At 53.3% G+C, this 23,360-nt stretch overlaps 1 protein-coding gene across 1 annotated transcript in view; it reads right to left on the bottom strand.

Annotated features, from left to right (window-relative positions):
* FARSB (phenylalanyl-tRNA synthetase subunit beta) overlaps positions 1-2,622 on the bottom strand; it is a 31,521-nt gene extending 28,899 nt beyond the window's left edge. Inside the window, exons 1-3 of the mRNA XM_078873358.1 lie at positions 2,433-2,622; positions 1,481-1,536; positions 463-617 (exon numbers count right to left, since the gene is read on the bottom strand). Coding sequence (XP_078729484.1) covers positions 463-617; positions 1,481-1,536; positions 2,433-2,490 — 269 coding nt within the window. The 5' untranslated portion in view covers positions 2,491-2,622. The remainder of the gene's footprint in view (positions 1-462; positions 618-1,480; positions 1,537-2,432) is intronic.
* Between the last annotated feature and the right edge of the window lie 20,738 nt (positions 2,623-23,360).

The raw sequence follows: 23,360 nt of genomic DNA, 5'->3' as shown, positions 1-23,360 counted from the left end.
CACACACACACTCCCTACACCCTGCACACACACACACTCCCTACACCCTGCACACACACACACACTCCCTACACCCTGCACACACACACACACACTCTCTACACCCTGCACACACACACACACTCCCTACACCCTGCACACACACACACTCCCTACACCCTGCACACACACACACACTCCCTACACCCTGCACACACACACACTCCCTACACCCTGCACACACACACACACACTCCCTACACCCTGCACACACACACTCCCTACACCCTGCACACACACACTCCCTACACCTTGCACACACACACACACTCCCTACACCCTGCACACACACACTCCCTACACCTTGCACACACACACACACTGCCTACACCCTGCACACACACTCCCTACAACCTGCACACACACACACACACGCTCCCCACACCAGCTGCCTCCTTTCCTGCCCCCTGCCCGGCCGCACACCTCTCCTTGAAGACTTGCAGGCCGCGCGCCAGCCCCTCCACGCACAGCAGGTCGTAGCGGTTGGCCGGCACGTCGATCTTGTAGACGACATCTTCGGAGGCTCCCACGGCGCGCTCCTCGCCCTGCTCGCGGCTCACCTGCTCCTTCTCCGACGTCTACGCAGCTCGGAGGCGGGAGCACAAAAAAACAAAGACAAAGATCCCCCGTGTAGCCTTGAACAGACTGTTGGGGAAAGTGCCGGGTGGCCAGCACCACGCCCGACCGCCTTTGTCTTCCCAGTGGCGATGTTCAGGGGAGGCCCAGGACCAGGTTCAGATAATCGTCACTGGTGTTGACCGTGAGCGGGAATCGAACTCGGGTCACCGGGTTCGCAGCGCAGCGCGCTAACCACTACACTACCGCTCCCCACTGCGCGCGCGCACACACAGACACTATAACGCACAGACACACACACACTATAACCCACAGACACACACACACACTACAACCCACAGACACACGCACGCACAGCGGAGTCGCACGGTAGCAACAGCGTCGGATCGCACAGCTCACATTAACACACACACACGTAGATTAAGTACACGTGCGTGTGGGCAGGGTGACGTGGGCTGGTGAGTGGAGGGTCACGTGGGCTGGTGAGTGGAGGGTCACGTGGGCTGGTGAGTGGAGGGTCACGTGGACTGGTGAGTGGAGGGTCACGTGGGCTGGTGAGTGGAGGGTCACGTGGGCTGGTGAGTGGAGGGTCACGTGGGCTGGTGAGTGGAGGGTCACGTGGGCTGGTGAGTGGAGGGTCACGTGGGCTGGTGAGTGGAGGGTCACGTGGGCTGGTGAGTGGAGGGTCACGTGGACTGGTGAGTGGAGGGTCACGTGGGCTGGTGAGTGGAGGGTCACGTGGACTGGTGAGTGGAGGGTCACGTGGGCTGGTGAGTGGAGGGTCACGTGGACTGGTGAGTGGAGGGTCACGTGGGCTGGTGAGTGGAGGGTCACGTGGGCTGGTGAGTGGAGGCGTGGGACTCACCACTTCATCCAACTCCAAACCAAACTCAAAGCACAGCTCGTCAAACTCCTCGTCAGCTGTCAACAGAGACACGCACACACAGACACGCACACAGACACACACACACAGACACACACAGACGCAAAGACACACAGACACACACACAGAGACACACACAGAGACACACATACACAGACACACACACACAGATACACACACACAGACACACACACACACAGACACACACACAGAGACACACACAGAGAGACACACACAGACACACACACACAGAGACACACACACAGACACACAAAGAGACACACAGAGACACAAACACACACACAGACACACACACAGAGACACACACAGAGAGACACACACAGACACACACACACAGAGACACACACACAGACACACACACAAAGAGACACACACACAGAGACACAAACACACACACAGACACACACAGGCGGCCTCGTTAAGCAGGTACACTGCAAGTGCGGTTCGCGAGCACCAGGCCCGGCCACCCGGCGTGGTGCTGCACCACCAACCACGTGGCATCACAATCCGTTTCAGCTGTGACGCAATATCCTGCCCTGCCCTTACAGCGCCCCTGCCCGGTCTTCACCCTGCCCCTACACTGCCCTTACACTGCCCCTGCCCAGTCTCTACACTGCCCCCCTGCCCGGTCTCCACCCTCCCCCTACACTGCCCCCTGCCCTGCCCCTGCCCCGACAGTGACAGACACCGGCCACATGGGTGACAGGAAATTGGGATGACGTTGATGCCGGCGATGTAATGAATGTCACGCTGTCGATGATGTTGGTGATGATGTAGGTGATGATGTTGGTGTTGTTGGTGATGTTGTAGTTGATGTAGGTGATGATGTAGGTGTTGATGTTGGTGATGTTGGTGATGATGTAGGTGTTGATGTAAGTGATGTTGGTGTTGATGTCGATGTTGGTGTCCTCACTGTAGACGCGCCCCAGGGCCTTGAGCAGCGCCTCGCGTCTCACCCCCACAGTCGGCATCGCGCCCGCCCGCACGCCTCGCTCGCTCGCTCTGCCGCGCGTTCGGGCGCCTTCTCTCCACCGAGTGTTCGTCTTCGTCTTCCTCTGCCGGAAGATTCTTCCTGTGTCGGAAGAGGCTTCCTCTAGCGGAAGATTATCCGTCCGCCTCCGTAGAGAGAGACAACGACAGATTCTTGGGGCTTTCGGTAAAGTCACGGAGAGAGGTTCAAAGAAAATAACAAACACAAATAACAAACACAAACGACGACGTTTCGATCGCGACGCAAGCGGTCGTCTATTTTTTTTCTTTCCTGAAGACGACCGCTTGTGTTGCGATCGAAACGTCGATGTTTTTTGCTATTTTTGTTATTTTTTTTTGTTATTTTTGTTATATTCCTGCAGTCACGAAAGCTTTAAGAGAAGAAATAAAACGACGTTTCGGTTGGTCCACCTTCTTTCGGAAGTCTATTCCCGTTCCGGAAGATTCTTCCCGTTCCGGAAGACTCTTCCCGTTCCAGAAGACTCTTTCCGTTCCAGAAGACTCTTCCCGTTCCGGAAGTTATTTCCGGTTCCGGAAGTTTCTGCCCGTTCCGGACGATTCTTTCCGTTCCGGAAGACTCTTCCCGTTCCGGAAGACTCTTCCCGATCCGGAAGACTGGAAGGGCAGTGGAGGGCTCTGAGACTCCTTGTTCATCCTGGAGGTGCACACGCATGCCCAGCCCAGTAGGGGCAGGCCACGGAACGTTATGACAACAAACACAATACACAAACACAATACACAAACACAATAGGAGTGCAAAGTATAGAAAAGGTAAACAAATACAGTATATACAAATACAACTTAACTGTGTTTCATCTTTCCTGGAAAAGCCCCACTGAGCTATTAACTGAGTTATATTTTCACAAGTCCTAGTTCCATTGATGTCAACCCACACGGTTTGCCGTGTGGGTCTTGTATAGGGGAATTTAGTTTTTAGGTCCATACAGCATACGCCTTGGGTTTCTTGTATTTGACAATGGGGTTCATGAATTAGCTAAGTAAGATTTGCCAATAAGGGGCCGTCCATAAATGACGTCACGCGATTTTGGACGATCCCCCCCCCTCGTCACATGGCGTCACAAAAAAGTCAGACCCCCCCCTCAAATATGACGTCACAAAGCTCTGCCAGGCCCCCCCCAAATAAAACATGCTTCAAATCGCTTTAAACTATTGTCATTGTAGTGCGTATTTAATGTGGCGCTACACTCTATCAGTAAACTGTACGGTAACTAAAGAATAGTACCTGTCAAATAAGATGGTCCAAATATGTGCAGTTAAATCTTTTTCGCATGGTTAATAACATCTTTCCAATGATTACTCAGTTTGTACCCATCATCACGGTTGAAGTTATGTCTGTGTTTGTATATCTGGATGTCTTCGTGTACAAACCTTTGATGGTAGCCAGAGGGTTTGCAGAGCACCTTGGTCTCGGAAAAGACAATCTCATGAGAACCCCCAGCGTTATAGCAATGATCGGCAACGCGGAAGACTCAGTTTTTCCGTGTTTCAGATCTGACTTGTGCTCGCGGACACGATCAGAGATCTGACTCAAAAATTCTAAACAAACATAAGATCCAAGTCCGATTCAGTACAGTACATAAAATCCGTGATCTAATTCCAGCTGTGAAATATGTCATTCCTGACTTGCAATACCCTGGAGTCTATAAACTGAGTTGCAGCTGTGGTGATTGTTACATTGGGGAAACGAAACGTCATATCTCTGATCGTGTCCGCGAGCACAAGTCAGATCTGAAACACAGCAAAATTGAGTCTTCCGTCGTTGCCGATCACTGCTACAACGCTGTGGGCTCTCATGATATTGTCTTTTCCGAGACCAAGGTGCTCTGCAAACCCTCTGGCTACCATCAAGGGTTTGTACACGAAGACATCCAGATATACAAACACAGACATAACTTCAACCGTGATGATGGGTACAAACTGAGTAATCATTGGAAAGATGTTATTAACCATGCAAACAAGATTTGACTACACATATTTGGACCATCTTATTTGACAGGTACTATTCTTAAGTTACCGTACAGTTTACTGATAGACAGCCAGTTTTGTTTTATCATGTTTAATTTCTTTTTTCACACGCTGGTTGCCTGCCTTGAGTTTTACCCACCCAGCAGCGTAGCAAGGGGCTGCTTGGTCCTGACTTGCTTATCTGCTTCTGCCATCTACATGACAAAAGGCTCAGTCCCAGCAGCAGCAGCAGCCGTACTAACCATCTCACAACAACTCCTCTCCCGCGGCGCATCCTGGCTCCTCCCCCCTCAACCAGTATATATACAAGGTCGGGTGTCTTGGGATTTCTCTTTACTTAATACAGCAATTGTGCTGTGACGGTTCCACCTGAAGACGGAAGCTTGTGTTGCCTCCGAAACGACGTGATTTATTATTTTATTTCTATAATTTTTTCTAATATTTTTTTTTACCTACGTGACTTTACCGAAAAAACCTAAGAGTACAAATATATCTTATTGAATACTAATATGTACATTGCAAAGGTAGGCACAGTGTAGATATAAAGAGGCAGAGTCATGTCATTTGTTTTTTTTAATTCATAAGGCGAGAGAGAAATTCAACACCGGAGGATTAACTTTTCAAGCTTTTTGTTCATTGCAAAACTAGCAATAACATCTTCAAACGGAGTTTTTCGCACCATCTCATTCTCAACAGAGAGTAGCAGTGCAAGGGACGACGAGGCGTTCGTGTCCTGGAAACGAATTAGCGCGTGAGATACAAGCGGAGTGGCAGCGGCGGCAGTGGTGAGTAGTGACACGGGGCAGCAGCAGCAGCCGTAGGAAGTTACCACTGAAGGCCGACGAGACAGAAGTGCCTGGGGCCTCCAACACGTGGCTCTTAGCTTGAGGTGCATGCCACCCCCCCCCCCCCCCCGGGTGCGAGATGCGCTTTCTGGGGGGGTGCGAGACACGGCCAGATTTTTTTCGGGAAGATAAATCATCGACAATACAAATTAAGCACGGCCAAGTAAGTAGCAACTACCTTGTTCTTAGTTCTTTCGGTAAAGTCACGTAGAAGGGAAATAATAAAATAATAAAAATAAAACATAAAATAATTCTCACGACGTTTCGGCCACAACACAAGCAGCTGTCCTCAGGTGAAGAACAGAGCTGTCGGAAAAAAAAAAACATCGTCTCAAATGAAATTTTATGTTTTATTATTTTATTATTTCCCTTCTACGCGACTTTACCGAAAGAACCAAGAATATGAATCCCTGCAGTCACGAAAGCTTTAAATCGAAAAGCAACTACCTTGTTTCATCAAACCCTGTGTGTTTATTAACATTATACATTTGTTTAATGACTGAAAACCATAGGGGTGCAAGGCTGCAGTAAAGGTGAAGAACCCACTCACTGGTCGACAAGAACCTCAGTGGGGCTCTGCACAGAGCCCAGCAACAACAGCAGTCTACGGAGTGCTGCTGTGGCTTGTCAACCCCCGGGGTACGTGGACCCCTGGGGAGTAACTTGGCAATGTCCCAGGGGGGGTCACGTGAGGTGCAAGGCCGTAGCCATGGAGTCAACATTGGGGGGGACCAAATCTTCCAGGGTGTCTGGGGGTCTCAACCCAGAAAAATATCTACATTTGAAAACGAATTTCCTGCCAAAAATATTAAAAAAAATTCACTAACACATGGGATGGACTTTTTATTTATTTTTTACAATAATGTCTAATAGTGTATTGTATTACATTGCTCTGTTTTTTCTTTTTTACCTTTTCTTGTTTCATTGTATGTGTAATAAAGTACTCTCTCTCAGATGTCGATCTCCGTTGTCCTTTATTGGGTTCGTAGAATATCGTTACCACGGCATCCTCGCTCAGGCCCGCGTCCCTCCCGACGATCTCTCCACAGCCACTCGGCTGCTCCGATATGCAGTCTCCCTGCTGCTCCGTTAGGCAGTCTCCCTGCTGCCCCACCTTGCAGCCACACCACTGCTCCGCTCTCTAGCTTCACTGCTGCCCCGTATACAGCTAGCCTCTCACAGCTGCTAGCTCTCTGCGTCTGACACCGATGGCTGACGGTATCGACGTCTCCCACCGCATGGCGACCGCGCCACTCTCTCTGTCCTGCCCAGCGTGGCCTCCTCCTGTTTCACTCCGTCTCAACTCCCCTTTCCCCTTCCGGTTCTCCCCCTAAATCCTCTCTCCCACGTGACCCTAACTCCGCCCACTCCCCACGTGACCCAGACTCCACCCCCCCTCAATCCTTGCTCGCATTACACGACCCCCCCCCCTAATGAAAACCCAGCCGTCCCCGGCTGCAATAATTATAATAAAATAATGCGAGCAACATTGTAACCATCTGGCATCACTGGACAACGGAGAATATAACAACGATAACAAGAACAACAAGAACAAGAACAATCAACGAAAGGAAAGGGATTTGGAACGCGTGCGGGTCGCCGGCCCGTCACGAACGGGCGGCGGTCCCCCCACAGACCGAGAACGCGACGGGGTTTTAAGATCGACGGGAGTAGAACCGCCCGCCGCTGTTGGAGGCCTGTCAACACCAAGGTCCCGTTCCCCAGAGAGACCCAAGTCCGGGGTCTCTGGCAACCGTATCTGTGGTGGGGTTGGAGGGGCAGCGGGGTCAAGTGGCCCCATCACCGTGGTAGGCCCACCCAGAGCAGGATTCGCCACATCCGCCTGCGTCACAGTTGGTTCGTCTGTAGAAGGCACGACAGGCGCGCTTGCAGAGTCAACAGGCAAGGGCAGAGGTGCGTCGGGTGCAACAGACACCGGCAAGGCAACATCAGGGGATGACGCATCCGTCCGCGGGGCTACGTAGGGCTTCAACCTAGACGTATGGACGTACCAGCGCCGCGATCCGAACCGAACCCGTGCAGATTGCGGATTAGGGACTTCAATAAGCTTAACCGGCCCCTGCCATGGTTTGTGAAGCTTAGGGGAGGTCCCTGGCCGCACCTGCGGGCAGTGCAGCCATGCCATGTCCCCCACTCGCCAGGGGCATGTACCGGTCGAGCGCCGGGCGCAACGCTCGTTTCGCGCCTGAGTCTTGGCAGTAGTCAATCGGGCCCCCTCCTGTGCCTCGGCGATGCGTCGAACAGTGTCCTGAATGTATTCTGGGAGAGGTTTAACAGGACCCTTCGCCCCCGTACCCAGCTGTACTTCCACCGGCGGCACATTCTCGCGGCCGTACATTAGAAAAAATGGAGAATACCCTGTGGACGCATGAGGCGTCATCCGATACGCGGAGAGTACCCCAGGTATATGCAAGTCCCAATCAGCTTGTTTCTCGTCAACCGTGTGACATAGCATGGCCGACAGCGTCCGATTAAGCCGTTCCACTATGCCATCCGTCTGCGGGTGGTAAGGAGACGTACAAACCTTCTTGGTTCCCAGAGCAGCGCACACTTTCGCCAACAATTTGGAAAAAAATTTTCGCCCCTGATCCGTGAGTAGCCTCTCCGGCGCCCCTTTGTCCAGCACATATCCAAACAGGAAGGCGTCCGTGATAGACGCCGCCGACTGGTCGGGTAAGGGCCAAGCCATCGGCCAACGGGAAAGATATTCCACCCCGACCAGCAAATATTTATTACCCCTAGCGGATGACGGGAAAGGTCCCAAAATATCCAGCGCCACCAACTCGTTGATTCGAGACACCTGTATAGACTGCACCAGCGGCACATAAGGGTTTTTAGGCGGCTTCCGCCGGGCACACTCGGGACACGCCTGAATGTGTCCGACAACATCCGTCGTCATGCCGTGCCAGAAGTAGTCTTGCTGCAATGTTAACAAAGTCTTCTGCACCCCGAGATGTAATAAAGTGTCGTCGTGCAGAGTCCGAATCAATTCGTACCGTAACGACGACGGTACTACCAGACGCCAGCGGTCATGCAATCCCTCCCGCCACATGAGCAAACCATCGCGGAGAGCGGCCCCCGGCGTCCCACCGGACAGCAATCTCCCCGCTCCCTTCGCAGCCCGACTCCGTAAAGCCCCCAACGAGTCGTCAAGCAATTGTCCGCGAATCCATACCGAGCGCAGCAGGTTCAGAACCCCATCGGCCGGTCCTGGGCACACCGGAGCCCCAGGCACCTCGACAGCTGACACGACAGGCCGAGGGGGTAGCTGAACCGGCGTACACCTATTTGTACCCGACGCGCAAGCGCAAGGAGACCCCTGCGGTAATCTGGAGAGCGCGTCCGCATTCGCGTGACGCGACCTCTTCCGATATTGTATGTCGAAGGAAAATTCCTGCAGGGTCTCCAACCATCTTGCTAGTTGGCCAGATGGTTGGTCCACCCTCAGGGCATACTGCAGAGCCGCATGGTCCGTGCGCACAATAAACGACCGGCCGTAAAGATACGGCCGATATTGGTGGAGAAAATAGACAAAAGCCAATAGTTCGCGGCGAGTAACGCAGTAGCGGGTTTCTGCCGGGGACAGTACACGGCTACCGTAGGCTACCACGCATTCCACGCCGCCCTTGGACTGTGACAGAACGGCCCCGATCCCAGTGTCACTAGCGTCCGTATCCAGAATAAAAGGTCTATCAAAATCCGGATAGTCCAATGTCGGCGCCGTCGCCAACCGATCGCGTAGGCCCTCAAACGCCGCTTCCTCCGGCGGACCCCAACTGAACCTCCGACCCTTACTCGTAAGGAGGTGTAAGGGCCTAGCGATCATAGCAAAGTTTGGAACGAACCTGCGATAGTATGAGGCGAACAACCGAGGCCGGGGTTGGCCAGTTGCGGACGCACACCGTCTTCTCCGGGTCCGTGGCCACCCCGTCCGCACTGATTATGTGTCCCAAATAACGCACGGATCGTTGCAGTAGGTGACACTTTTTCGGTTTGAATTTTAAATTGGCGGAGCGCATCCTAGCAAAAACCGTCTCCAATCTCAGCAAATGTTCGTCAAATGTGCGGCTAAAGACGATGACATCGTCTAAATAAATCAAACATGTCTCCCACTGCAGACCCGTTAACACCAGCTCCATCAACCGCTGAAAAGTGGCGGGGGCCGCATTCAAGCCCATCGGAAGGCAATTAAACTGAAACAGTCCCTGCGGCGTACAGAAAGCCGTCTTTTCCCTCGAGGACTCGTCGAGGGGAAGCTGCCAGAATCCTGAGGAGAGATCCAGTGTTGAAAAAAACTTCGCCCCAGACAAGGCATCGAGGGAATCATCCATATGCGGCAGGGGGTACGCGTCTGCGACGGACACCTTGTTCAATTTTCGAAAATCGACGCAAAATCGCAGTTTCCCATCCTTCTTCTTCACAAGTGTAATATCGTTGAGGACTCTTGGACGCCGGGGTTGAGGCACACGTATTTATTCCGCAACAGTTGTCACAACCGCGGACATACAACACTGGAGGGGGTATCGGCCCCCTCACCCGGCTAGCTGGGAATACACTGCTAGCTATCTCTGACCTACCTCCTAGTCCTCCACTAACAGGCTAGGGGAGGCTGTCTGGCCCGACACTGGTAAGTCGGGCTACGGTACCCGGAGTCCCAGAGCACTAGCTCTGGTTCTCGGGACCACGCCGCTGGCTCGGTCCTGCGCGGCCCTGACAAGGGCGGCGACCCAGGGGAGTCCAGGGCTCTAGCTAGACGATATTCGGTCTTCACTGGTTTAGCTTTAACATTGTTCCCCGAGCTCTCCGGCTCATCCCCTTTTATACCAAAACCCCCCGCTGAGGGGTGGGGCCAGCCCCCCAGGCTGCCCTGTGCGGACGTCGTTGAGATCACCTCCCCGTGCACTCACGAAGCCCCGCCCACTGTGTTTGTTTCCCGTGTGATCCTATGTATACAGCCCCTCCGTAACACCCCTACACAAGGACTACCGGCGCGCCCCATGGACTGTTAGACGGGGATATTATGTCAGACGCCAGTATATCCTTCACTGCACCGCGAACCTGATCCCGCTCCGTCGGGCTCAACCGATGCGAGTTCAACCGAATCAGAGCGGCATCCCCCGTATCAATGTGGTGGGAAAGCAGGGAGGTGCGTCCCAAGTCAAAATCATCCGAGCTGAACACGTCGGAATAACTTAGTAACAGCGCGTGAAGCGCGGACCGTTGTTCTCCGGTCAGGGATGAATTCTCCCCGCATAACTCGGCAACCCAATGATCATCCTGCCCCGTAGGCCCCGAAACACCCCCTACCATGTCCCGGCGGGCCCGGTTGTCATGGGCCGTGAACGCGGTCGTGGCGTGAGCCAAAACCGTTCCGGCCGGGACACTGACATTCTCCGCACTCCCATTTAGCACCTGTAAGAACGGGGACTGGCCCGGCCGGACAATCATTTGTGCCCCAACCAGCGCCGATCCGCCCGTTATAGCCGTGGACGGCGATAACAGAACCCCCGCCGCTCCCTCAACGCCAGGTACTGGCTTCCGATATCTCAACGGGATAAGCATCTGTGAACCAGGTGGAATGTCAACAGATACTTCGGACAGCGCCTGCACCTGGCAAACAGGGGCAGGCCGGCCCCATGGCGATGGTAGGAACGAAATTTTCCGCCCCCCTGGTAATTCAATGCAATTTTGATCAACCCTTATTTGAATGGGCATTTTTGCCAGGAAATCAGTCCCAACAAACAGGGTACCGCGAGGGACCTAGAGATCAAAACGGTCCCTGAAGCCGACACCCCCCCAATCGATATGTTGGCGTCCTCCTGGCCCACAATGCCCATACTTCCCCCGTTCGCTGCTATGCATGAATCATAAACCGCTCGCACTCTCCCTGGCGGAATGCTCAAAAGATGGAAAATGACATCCGAAATAATGGTCGCGGACGCACCGGAGTCCACCAAAATACGCACCTCGACCCCCTGAATAGACCCCGGTACCGTGGACGACCCCGTAGCGGCCGCAACTACCCTCCGTGCCAATCGGCGCAATTGTGTCAGCGAGCGACACGGGTCAATCTGAGGCACCTCGTTGTTAACGACACACGGACCGCGCGGCGATGGTGATGCATGAGGTGACAGGCCTTGCCGGGTGTCTGATGCGCACCGACTTGCCTGTCCTGGCTGGTCTTTTCGCACGACGTCCGTGGTCGAGGCCTCCTGCTGGGGCAGCCCCGGGATGCGAGCCCAACAGTCCCTGGTGAAGTGGCCCTTACGGTCGCAGCGGAAACACTCCACGTCGTTCCGGCGCGCGGCACCCCCTCTGTCCCGACGTTCCCGCGCCGGCGGGCCGGACCTCGGCCCCGTTCCCCACCAAGCAGGCCACTGGGCGGAGGCGGCCGTCAACTCCTGCAGACCCTTGTCGTCAGGAACGTAGACCGCCTTCTTAGGATCCCACCCCGTAGCACCGCCTTCAACGATGGGGCCCCCCGTCTAAGCTGACACCTGCTTCCAGCGTAGGAGATTAAATTGAGCATCCAAGCACTTAGCCGCAGCACGGGACGTCAATTTATCATGGCTGCACACCGGCATGGGGATCACCAGGTCTCTAGACAATTCCAGCATCTTGCCCAACACAAGGGGCTCCAACAGATCCGGCTCCGTCTCGGGGTATGCAGCCATCGCCAGTTCCAGAACTGCGCCTCTGAAAGCCACCGGCGATTCATCAGGCGCCCGTTGGCGCTGAATAAATCTACGATGGGCATTGTCCGGAGGCTCGTACGCATCCGCCATTTCCTCGAAGACACCCTGCAGCGTCTTCTTCTTCTCGGCCTTGATGGAGCGGAAGAACCGGACGGACTCGTCGTCGAGAAGTGTTGGTAAGACTTCCAGGGCCTCCGCGTCTGTCCATTTGGTGGAGCGTACGGCCGCTTGAAAACGGCAGGCGAATGCGCTCCAATCGCCGCCGATGGAGAATTCTTTGACCGTTGTTGCGGGTTCTTGCTGACGGCTGCGGGTTCTTGCTCCGCCGTCCTCCGCCGATGGTGACTCACGCGGCAGCGACAAGATGGCGTCACTCCGCAACGTGTGCAAGATGGTGGCTTCCCGCGGCGGAGGGCGCAAGTTGGCGGCTTCCCGCCGTTCCTCCTTGGCCACGCCCAAGATGGCGTCTTTGTGCCGCGTGGTCGAGAGGGCTGATGGCGACGGCAAGGCCCCGGCCCGTTGTTCCCCGCCGGGCCTCCCCGAAGTCGTCGCCGGCGTCACAATGTCGCACAACTGCGCCAACACCGTCTTCAGCGCCTCCAGTTGCGCCGCCACCTGTCGCCATCCGTCCTCAGCGTCCAGTCGCGCGGATGGGCCCACCGAGGCGGCCACGTCTTGCACGCCCGGACCCCCGCTCGTCTCAGCGCCGCTTTCTTCCTCCATCGTCGGTAGTGCCACCGCTGGAGGGAGGTCGTTGTCAGAAGATGCTGCAGAAGATGGTGCAGGGACGGTCTTCTTCCTGAGCTGTTTTGACATGCCGTTTCACTTCTGACACCAATGTAATAAAGGACTCTCTCTCAGATGTCGATCTCCGTTGTCCTTTATTGGGTTTGTAGAATCTCGTTACCACGGCGTCCTCGCTCAGGCCCGCGTCCCTCCCGACGATCTCTCCACAGCCACTCGGCTGCTCCGATATGCAGTCTCCCTGCTGTTCCGATATGCAGTCTCCCTGCTGCTCCGTTAGGCAGTCTCCCTGCTGCTCCACCTTGCAGCCACACCACTGCTCCGCTCTCTAGCTTCACTGCTGCCCCGTATACAGCTAGCCTCCCACAGCCGCTAGCTCTCTGCGTCTGACACCGATGGCTGACAGTGTCGACGTCTCCCACCACGTGGCGACCGCGCCACTCTCTCCGTCCTGCCCAGTGTGGCCTCCTCCTGTTTCACTCCGTCTCAACTCCCCTTTCCCCTTCCGGTTCTCCCCCTAAATCCTCTCTCCCACGTGACCCTAACTCCGCCCACTCCCCACGTGACCCAGACTCCGCCCCCCCTCAATCCTTGCTCGCATTACATATGTAATGACTGAGATTAGGGATTTATAAAGTACAACCATAACCACAATCATATAAATCTATACATTGATTTACATGAAGACAAGTCCAGATATTGTGGCCAAGGTTTAGCAAAGTGTTCTTTTTATTTATATAGCATAGCAATTATTATTTTATAGCAATATATTGGGGGGACATTTTGAGCATATTTGAATATTGGGGAGGGGGGATGTGTCCCCCCCAATATATAATTACGGCCTTGGTGAGGTGATTTATAAACGCGTGAAATCACATCATACCTGAGAGTCATTGGGTGAATTAATCACGTTGTATGACTCTGCGAAAATAAAATAACTACGATGACATTTGATCCCACGCGGTCACTTAGAACGATATAAAATACGTTTATAAACTCATCGATCGTAATACAATGCGGGCTTCCAAGGGCAATCGGCGAGCGCGAACGAATCACGCGATTTTGGACGATTTTTGACCCCTCCCCCATCGTCACACGGCGTTACAAAAAGTCAGACCCCCCCCTCAAATATGACGTCACAAAGCTCTTCTCCCCCCCCCAAAAAAATATAAAACATGCTTCAAACCGCTTTAAACTATTGTCATTGTAGTGCGTATTTAACGTGGCGCTGCACTTTGATATTTAATTAAGTAGAACGTGTTGTCTATATTTATTTAAAGTTGCGCATTTAGATGTGACGTCACATTTTTCAATCCCCCCCCCTCGTCACACATCGTCACAAATGACTAACCCCCCCCCCCCAGGTGCGTGACGTCATTTATGGACGGCCCCTTAGGATGACGATACCTCACAAAATGGACAATTGCTTCACAATGTTGACGATAATTATTATCCATGCCTATGTGTGTTTCCTTAGAGCCATGTTGGGTCAGGCAAAGGGAGGGCGGGGGGGGGGTGGTTACTTGGTTTAAACAAAACTCAACACGGTAACCAAACAAGGATCGTGACAACTGATGTGGTAATGCAGGAGACGCTGTCCAGGCCCAGCTTCCGATCTGTCGGTATTCGGGCGCATTCTTCCTTCAACACATCTCGAACACACCGCCGTGTTGGAGAGCAATATACACAACGTACTGGGTTTGTAAACATGGTGGATTTTCTCTCCAACACACAACCGGTTAGTGCTGTACTCGTGTAGGACTTGAAATGTCACGCGCCACACGTTCTGTTGCTAGGGGAGCGAGCAGCGTGGGGGCAACTGAGGATACAGTTGTTGTTGTGTACCATTGAGGGGGAGGTCATTAAGAGACACCACAGGTGATAAGGGTAACTGAGGACGCAGGCCGGTGATTGGTCAGGAGGGTGAGTGGCTGATGACTGGCGCCAGGCTGACGGCAATAACATGGTCACGTGAGGCTGGGGGCCTGGGGGCGAGTAGCGAAGCAGGGGATGAGATAATTAATTGGGGCTGATTGGTTCGGGTATAAAGCACAGCGTAACGGAGAGACGGGAGTCTTGGTTGGTGTTGGAGTCGGAGTTGGAGTGGTTGGTGCCCGGGACAGAGACGGAGCAGCAGTGAGCAGGAATAGATACGATAAGGGTGGACAGAGAGAATACAGATAGGGTAGCAGTGGATAGAGAGAATACAGATAGGGTAGCAGTGGGTAGAGAGAGTACAGCATATGGTAGCAGTGGATAGAGAGAATACAGATAGGGTAGCAGTGGATAGAGAGAATACAGATAGGGTAGCAGTGGGTAGAGAGAGTACAGCATATGGTAGCAGTGGATAGAGAGAATACAGATAGGGTAGCAGTGGACAGAGAGAATACAGATAGAGTAGCAGTGGGTAGAGAGAGTACAGCATATGGTAGCAGTGGATAGAGAGAATACAGATAGGGTAGCAGTGGATAGAGAGAATACAGCGTACGGTAGCAGTGGATAGAGAGAATACAGATAGGGTAGCAGTGGACAGAGCGAGTACAGAGTAGGGTAGCAGCGGGGTAACGGACCTTGGGGGAGAGAGAGAGAGCGAGCGAAGTCGCGGAGCGGAGCGAGCGAACGGAGAGACATGGAGTGATGATGATGGCGGGTTGTGCATTGGAGCGAATGGAGAGGCATGGAGTGATGACGAGAAGGAGGTGTGAACTATATGCATGAATAAAAGATACGAGAAAGACAAAAAGCCGTCACATCAGTACGGGTCCTACAACTGGTGTTAGAAGTGATTAAAATAACTACGCCGATATGTCAAAGAAAGTTACGAAGAAGAAGAACTTGCCGGCGGCCTCGTCGGCCGACAGCAGCGATGCGGACGTGATACCTCCATTGGGAGTGGAGGCTCCCGCTTCCCCGGGGGACGCGACTGATGTTGGCGCCGCCGCGTGACAAGGGCGACCTGAACGACGAGGATGAGTCGAGCCCGCCTCACGTATGGAGAGCTACGATGGTGGCGTGGGAGGTCAGGATGGCGGCGCTCACGAAAGAATTTGAACAGTTTATGCAGACGATACGGGCGGCGCCAACGGGATCGGATCAGCGGCCGCACGACCTCGTTACATCTGCGGGGGCCGGCGGCGCGGCTGGATCTCCCGATGCACTAAGTGCACAGCTGGATGCTGTGGAGGAGCCGGAGTCGCTGACTTCGAGCACGCGACGCCGACTGCACGTGGAACGCTTCGTGGTTACAGTCGGCGACTGGACGGCGTTTACACGACGGTTTCGGGCAGCGTATGAGTCGCTCGGGTGGACGGAAGCTGAAGCGCTATGGGCCCTGCCAACAGCCTTGGACGACGATGCGCTGGCGACGTTCTACGGCCTCCCTGGGGGGGTTCGCTTGTCATTGTCAGGGACATTCACGGCGATGCAGGACATTTATGAACCTTGATCGGTCGCTAAGCGCAAGTTTCAGTTGAGACGGCGGGCGGAGACGGAATCTCCCCTCGCGTATCGCAGTGCGCTATTGACCCTCGGCCAAGCGGCTTACCCGGCGAGGAGAAGCTGTTGCAGATGGCAAAGGAGCTACGAGTCGTCCTCTCACTTCCCAGCAACAGCGACGACGGCGGGTCATCTTTGCAGATTGCCAGGAACATCCAGGCCAACCTGGATCTTCGCGACGAGCCATCGGCGGTGCCACCACGGCCCCTGGTGGTGGGCGCCGGTGCGGATGGTGGGTGCCGAGGTCGCTGACGGCAGCAGCCGCACGACCGCTGTTGGGCCCACCTCGCCGCTCAGGGACGTTCGGACGTGGCGGTCCGCTGACGTGCTACGAGTGCGGGCGTCGAGGACACTTCGCACGAGACTGCTGGAGACGGAGAGGCGTCTTCCCACGATCATCAGGAGGCTACAACCGCGGATTCTACCCAGCGCAGGATTATCAGGCGAGACGCGACACATGCAATACACAGCCGTATCCTACACCTCACCCATCCGCGACACCACACACTGTTGATCCCCCTTCGTATGACGCACAGGGGACTGCTGTATGGGGTGCGTTGGCTCATCGTGTTTTGGGAGCTGCGCCGGGTTCGTCGGATGTGATGGCGCTTGTTCAAGGGGTTCAGGTTCGAGTCATTGTCGATACAGGGGCTTCGGCGACCCTTATTTCCTTGCAAACTTTCCGATTATTACCAACCTCGCCCCATGTTTTGGAACCAGTGGATGGCCCGTGTATAGCGGCAAATGGGGGCAGTTTGGGAATTTTGGGTCGAGTACTTGCAACGATACAAGTCGGGGAGGTGTGCGTAACAGGATACATTTTGGTTTCGTCTGTTTTGGCTGTACCTTGTTTGTTGGGCACGGATTTTTTGCAAAAGATGCAAATTAAGATTTCGATTGAGAAGGGACGATTGGAATTGCCATCGGGGAAGTGCCTTAAATTTTTGGGAACTCCGTCTAAATTTGCTCGTGTCAACGCTGTGGTTCAGGCGGTGGTTAGCCGCACGGTGCGCGCTCCGCCTGCGATGCAGATGCTTGTGCCGTTAAGGTTGAAAAAAGGGCTGTCAGTGGGTAACTTGGAGGAAGGCATTCTGTTGTCACCCTTGAATGCCGTGGCATGAACGCCCTCTTTGGTGGGTGCTTTCACGATGGTGCTGGCGACGGCCGAACCGTTCATCCAGATTGTGAACACGGGGCACAAGCCAGTCGTTATTCAAGAGGGGACTACGTTGGCGCACGCGCCGGTTGCGCGGGGTTCGGAAAGGGATGCGTGCTTGGCAGCCGGGGAAGGAGACATGCTGCCACGGGAGGAGGAGGAGCCGAGCTGGTTTCGCGATTTGTATGAATGCAACGACAATTTTACACCCGAGCAGCGGACGCGTCTAAGGGAGTTGCGTTGGGAATTTAGGGACGTTTTTAGCTCAGGGAAGTTTGACGTCGGTCGCACAACCTTATTGCGACATCACATTGATACTAGGGATGCGCCCCCAATTCGATTGAATCCTCACCGTGTGAGCCCACTGGAGAAGGATTGCATTCGGAAAACGGTTGACGAGATGTTGCAACAGAATATCGTTTCCCCTTCTTCCAGCCCATGGGGGGCTCCGATCGTATTGGTTAAAAAACGAGATGGTTCTCTACAATTTTGTGTGGATTACCGCAAATTGAATAAGGTTTCGGTGGCGGATGCATACCCGCTCCCGCGCATTGACGACTCATTGGACGCATTGTCCGGTGCGAAGTTTTTTCCCACTTTGGATCTTTTGTCTGGCTTTTGGCAATTGCCCTTGGACGAGGAATCTAAACCGAAGACGGCCTTCCGCACGCCGCAAGGGTTGTTCCAATTTAATGTACTACCGATGGGGCTGCACTCCGCGCCAGCCACCTTTCAAAGATTGATAGAACTTGTATTGTCTGGATTGCAGTGGGAGTCATGTTTGATATACCTTGACGACGTCATTGTGTTCAGTAAGGATTTTGAGGGACATTTGCAGCGGCTACGGGCTGTGTTTGGCAGGGTACGGGAAGCCAATTTGAAATTTAAACCCCAAAAATGCCATTTGTTGAGAACATCTGTTAAATACTTGGGGCATGTGGTCAGTGAAGCGGGGGTCGCCACAGACCCGGAGAAAACCAGTTGTGTACGTGCATGGCCAGTGCCTAAGACAGTGTCAGAAGTGCGTAGCTTCGTGGGATTTGCGTCATACTACCATCGATTTGTTAAAAACTTTGCCACAATTGCGAGGCCGCTGCACACGCTGACTGCTAAGGGTAAGAAGTTTCTGTGGGGTGACGAGGAACAGCGTTTGTTTGAGACGCTCCGGGACGCTTTGGCTGACGCGCCACCGCTCGGATATCCAAATTTTGCGGAAATGTTCATTTTGGACACTGATGCCAGTGACACGGGCATCGGCGCTGTATTGTCGCAAAAGATTAACGGAGTTGAAAGGGTCGTCGCGTATAGCAGCCGTGTACTGTCCCCAGCAGAGCAAAGATATTGTGTAACACGCAGGGAATTGTTGGTGATTGTACACTTTGTGCAGCTGTATCGACCATACTTGTACGGGCGACAATTTTTGGTCCGCACTGACCACGCGGCACTACAGTACTCCTTGCGGATCGATCAACCCTCGGGCCAAATGGACCGGTGGCTTGAGGTCCTGCAGGGATACTCATTCAGGTCCAGCACAGGAAAGGGACGCGTCATGTTAACGCGAATGCGCTGTCCCGATTGCCTCAGTCATCGGGCTTGTGTAGATGCTCTGAGGGATCGCTGCGCTGCGGGCCGCCACTGCAGAGCATTCCGGCCATGGCCGCTGCAGCCGATTCAGACTGGGTCGACGAAGTACCGGCTAAGGAGCCTGGGTTGCTGGGATTGTCACGGAATCGTTGGGCGCGCTTGCAAGCGGACGATCCTTCGCTTACCAAAATGAGGCTTCGGGCCTCTCGTTCCAAACAGTCAGATGATCGGGCCTTTCTTCGACTTGTTGACGACCTCCTGGTCAGATGGGATGTCGTCTTGCAGAAGTTTTGTATTGTGGTACCACTATGTTTGAGAGGGGAACTTATTCGCGACACGCACGAGCGATTGATGCACTTGGGGGAGAAGAAAACGGCTTTGACTTTGAGTAACGATTTCTATTGGCCGGGATTACAAAATTATGTTCATTTGTATGTTAAGGCTTGTCACGAGTGCGCACGGCGGAAGGCGCCGGCACAGCCATATCGGGTACCATCGCAGTCGATACGTGTTTCGCGGGTGAACAAGATTGTAGCCCTTGATATTCTGGAACCGTTCCCCGTTACCCCGCGGGGTCACAAATACCTACTTGTGGGGGTCGAGTACCTCACTCGGTGGCCTATGGCGTGGCCGCTAGCGGACCAATCGGCAGGATCGATCGTGGAGGCCTTCCTGCAGGGTTATGTTTTTGACAAAGGTGCCCCGGAGCACCTGCTTACGGACCAGGGTAAGAATTTTTCGTCCCGCCTATTGAAGGAAGTGTGTGACGCATTTGGTACAAGGAAAATTCAGACATCTCCATACCACCCGCAAACCGACAGGATGGTCGAGCGTCTTCATCGAACATTGACGTCTATGTTGTGCCAACAGGTTAATTCGACTCAGACAGACTGGGATCTACATGTCCCGGCGGCCTTAGCCGCTTATAGATTAGCCCCACACGCTTCGACAGGGTATTCACCCTTCTATTTAATGTATGGTCGTGAACCAGAATCCCCGGCCTTGGTCAGGCTGGGGGTGAAATCTAAAGGGAAGTCGCCAGCGGTGCCTGTCCCCATGCTTGAGGCATTGGATCGGTTGAAAGAGGCCAGGGAGGCCTCGCTGGGGAATACGGAACGAAGGCAGGCGGCTAATGAGCGCCTGCACGGTACACAGCCTCCACGTGAGCCATGGCAGGTGGGGGACAAGGCCTGGTTACATTGTCCGATGGTGCCGGTAGGCATATCACCGAAATTCCGTCGGCCCTGGCAGGGGCCCGTTGAGATTGTGGAAGTTCGTCGGGATCAGAGTGTGAGGATTCGATACGGTCGCCGATTGTGGCATATTCACCCGTCACGCTTGAAGAAATATGTGGTGCCTTATGATGCGTAATCTCCCATCCCGGAACGGCCTGTATTGGATGTGTCCGACGAGCGTCCTGTGCGGCGATGGGTGGACGCACCTCAGCAGTCTACCCCCCGTGTGTCTTGCAGGATCGCCATTTTTGAGTCAGGGGACACCCCGGGACACACGAGGCCACGTTGGGGTCTCATCGAGGAATGGCCGGTGTAACGAAGATGGGCGCACGTTTCGGGCAGGACACTGCCCCGCGCCCACGGACAGAGATACCCTTCCCCCTATTCAGTCGAGCTGGGGTGACGGACCGGCTGCGGGAACCCGCTCAAGAAGATTGACTTTTTCTTACAACTTTGGGAGTTGGGGATCATGTACATTTTGTTGTATGTTGTGTTTTCCGCGTGATGCGTTGTGCTTAGCCGGGACGGCTAACTTTTTCAACAGTGGGGGGGGGTGATGTAGGACTTGAAATGTCACGCGCCACGCGTTGTTGCTAGGGGAGCGAGCAGCGTACAGTAGGGGCAACTGAGGATGCAGTTGTTGTTGTGTGCCATTGAGGGGGAGGTCATTAGGAGACACCACAGGTGTTAAGGGTAACTGAGGACGCAGGCCGGTGATTGGTCAGGAGGGTGAGTGGCTGATGACTGGCGCCTGGCTGACGGCGAAAACATGGTCACGTGAGGCTGGGGGCCTGGGGGGCGAGTAGCGAAGCGGGGGATGAGATAATTAATTGGGGCTGATTGGTTCGGGTATAAAGCACAGCGTAACGGAGAGACGGGAGTCTTGGTTGGTGTTGGAGTCGGAGTTGGAGTGGTTGGTGCCCGGGACAGAGACGGAGCAGCAGGGAGCAGGAAAAGATATGATAAGGGTGGACAGAGAGAATACAGATAGGGTAGCAGTGGATAGAGAGAGTACAGCGTATGGTAGCAGCGGAGTAACGGACCTTGGGGGAGAGAGAGAGAGCGAGCGAAGTTGCGGAGCGGAGCGAGCGAACGGAGAGACATGGAGTGATGATGATGGCGGGTTGTGCATTGGAGCGAACGGAGAGGCATGGAGTGATGACGAGGGGAGGTGTGAACAATATGCGTGAATAAAAGAGACGAGAAAGACAAGAAGCTGTCGCATCAGTACGAGTCCTACACTCGTAACGAATTGGCACGTTCTGTTTACGTGATTACCCTGACTAATTGGCTGTGTCGGGTGGTGGCGGGTTTGACGACACATTTATATTTACGCGATATAACTCAACAAAAAAAAGCTACATCATGGATTTATACAGTTTATCATCATCGATTATCCTGCTGCTGCTTCCAATGTTATCCACCAGGTCCAGAGCCGATCTGGCGAAATCGGTAAATCCGAAATCAGTGTTCAATAGATACGGTACATTATACACTTCATGCAACTACTTAAACAATGAAGATACTGCACGTATATACATCAGCCCATGCATGAGTCTTCGAGATTGTAGTTGTAAGTACGGTACAGTGAATACAGTCACTTTTTAAAGTAGGATATTTTTCGTCTATTTGTATGTTTATTTATGCCACTTTCATACAGTAATCCATAATATAGGTTTTTTGGGTTAGATGGCGTAAATTTCAATGTGTTGTTAAACCCGCCACCAACAATTTAAACACTAAAAACAACACAGAGAACAACACCGAACAATGTCATACAAGAATGTGCAAAAATAAGCTATTTAAAATAAACTCTCTGGTTCTTTCGGTAAAGTCACGTAGATAGAAAAAATAGTCAAAGAAAACACGACGTCTCGGTCGCAACACAAGCGTCTGTCTTCAGGTGACAAACGTCTTCAGGTATTTTAAACAATGATGATAATGATGAGGAGTGATTATCCGGCGTTTTTAAAAATCCGGCTCCTTTGAAACCGCCGGTTAATCGATGATCGATCTGTATGTCTGTATGTCTGTTTGACTATGTCTGTATGATTGTATGTCTGTTTGACTATGTCTGTATGATTGTATGTCTGTATGACTGGATGTCTGTGCCTCCGCATCAATATTGTTTTGACAGAAAGAAGTGAATTATCTATGGGACCTGTTTGCCAGTGTTAAGAAATGATGAAAAACAAGAATAGGTTAAACCCTTTCTGGCAGCAACACAGGAGTTGTATTAAGACGTTCAAACACCAAAGGGACCGTCCATAAATGACATCAATGTGTGACGAGGGGGGTGGTTGAGAAATGTGACGTCACATCAAAATGCGCAAATTTAAATAAATATAAACAACACGTTCTACTTAATTAGATAGACTTTTTGATAAATGTTTCTCCTACAACATCAGAGTACAGCACCACATTAAATACGCACTACAATGACAATAGTTTAAAGCGATTTGAAGCATGTTTTATATTTTGGGGGGGCAGAGCTTTGTGACGTCATATTTGAGGGGGGGGGTCTGACTTTTTGTGACGCCGTGTGACTAAGGGAGGGGGGTCAAAAATCGTCCAAAATCGCGTGACGTCATTTATGGACGGCCCCAAATACAACCACATATAACCACACACAATACTTGTGACAAAACCTACAAACAAGCTCCGATAATACATGTGTAGTGTCTTACTCGGAGACGATAAGACTTGGAGGCACTTCTTTATTAACGAGCACCATCGGGAATAACACTCTTAATGTTTAGTCCGTCTGTTGTCGGTGACGCTACTCAGCCAGGACAGCTGGGTAGGCTGTCTGACTAGTGGCACTCCGAGATGGTAGAGACGGAGAGGACGACGAGAAGGACGGTGATGACGACGAGAAGGACGGTGAAGACGACAAGAAAGACGGTGATGACGACGAGAAGGACGGTAAAGATGACGAGAAGGACGGTGAAGACGACGAGAAGGACGGCGACGGATGGACTTGAGCAGCACGACGGGGAGCCCACTCCGACAACAGCCCCGAGGTCCCCCACAGGGCCCCCCCTTATATACTCCCAGCGTGGCCTCGCTCTGCCCCCCGCCACGCCCCCT

The sequence above is a fragment of the Lampetra fluviatilis genome, chromosome 36 (genome assembly GCF_964198595.1).
Source record: "Lampetra fluviatilis chromosome 36, kcLamFluv1.1, whole genome shotgun sequence".
Classification (NCBI taxonomy): Eukaryota; Metazoa; Chordata; class Hyperoartia; order Petromyzontiformes; family Petromyzontidae; genus Lampetra; species Lampetra fluviatilis.
This window is presented reverse-complemented; position numbering and strand designations above follow the sequence as displayed.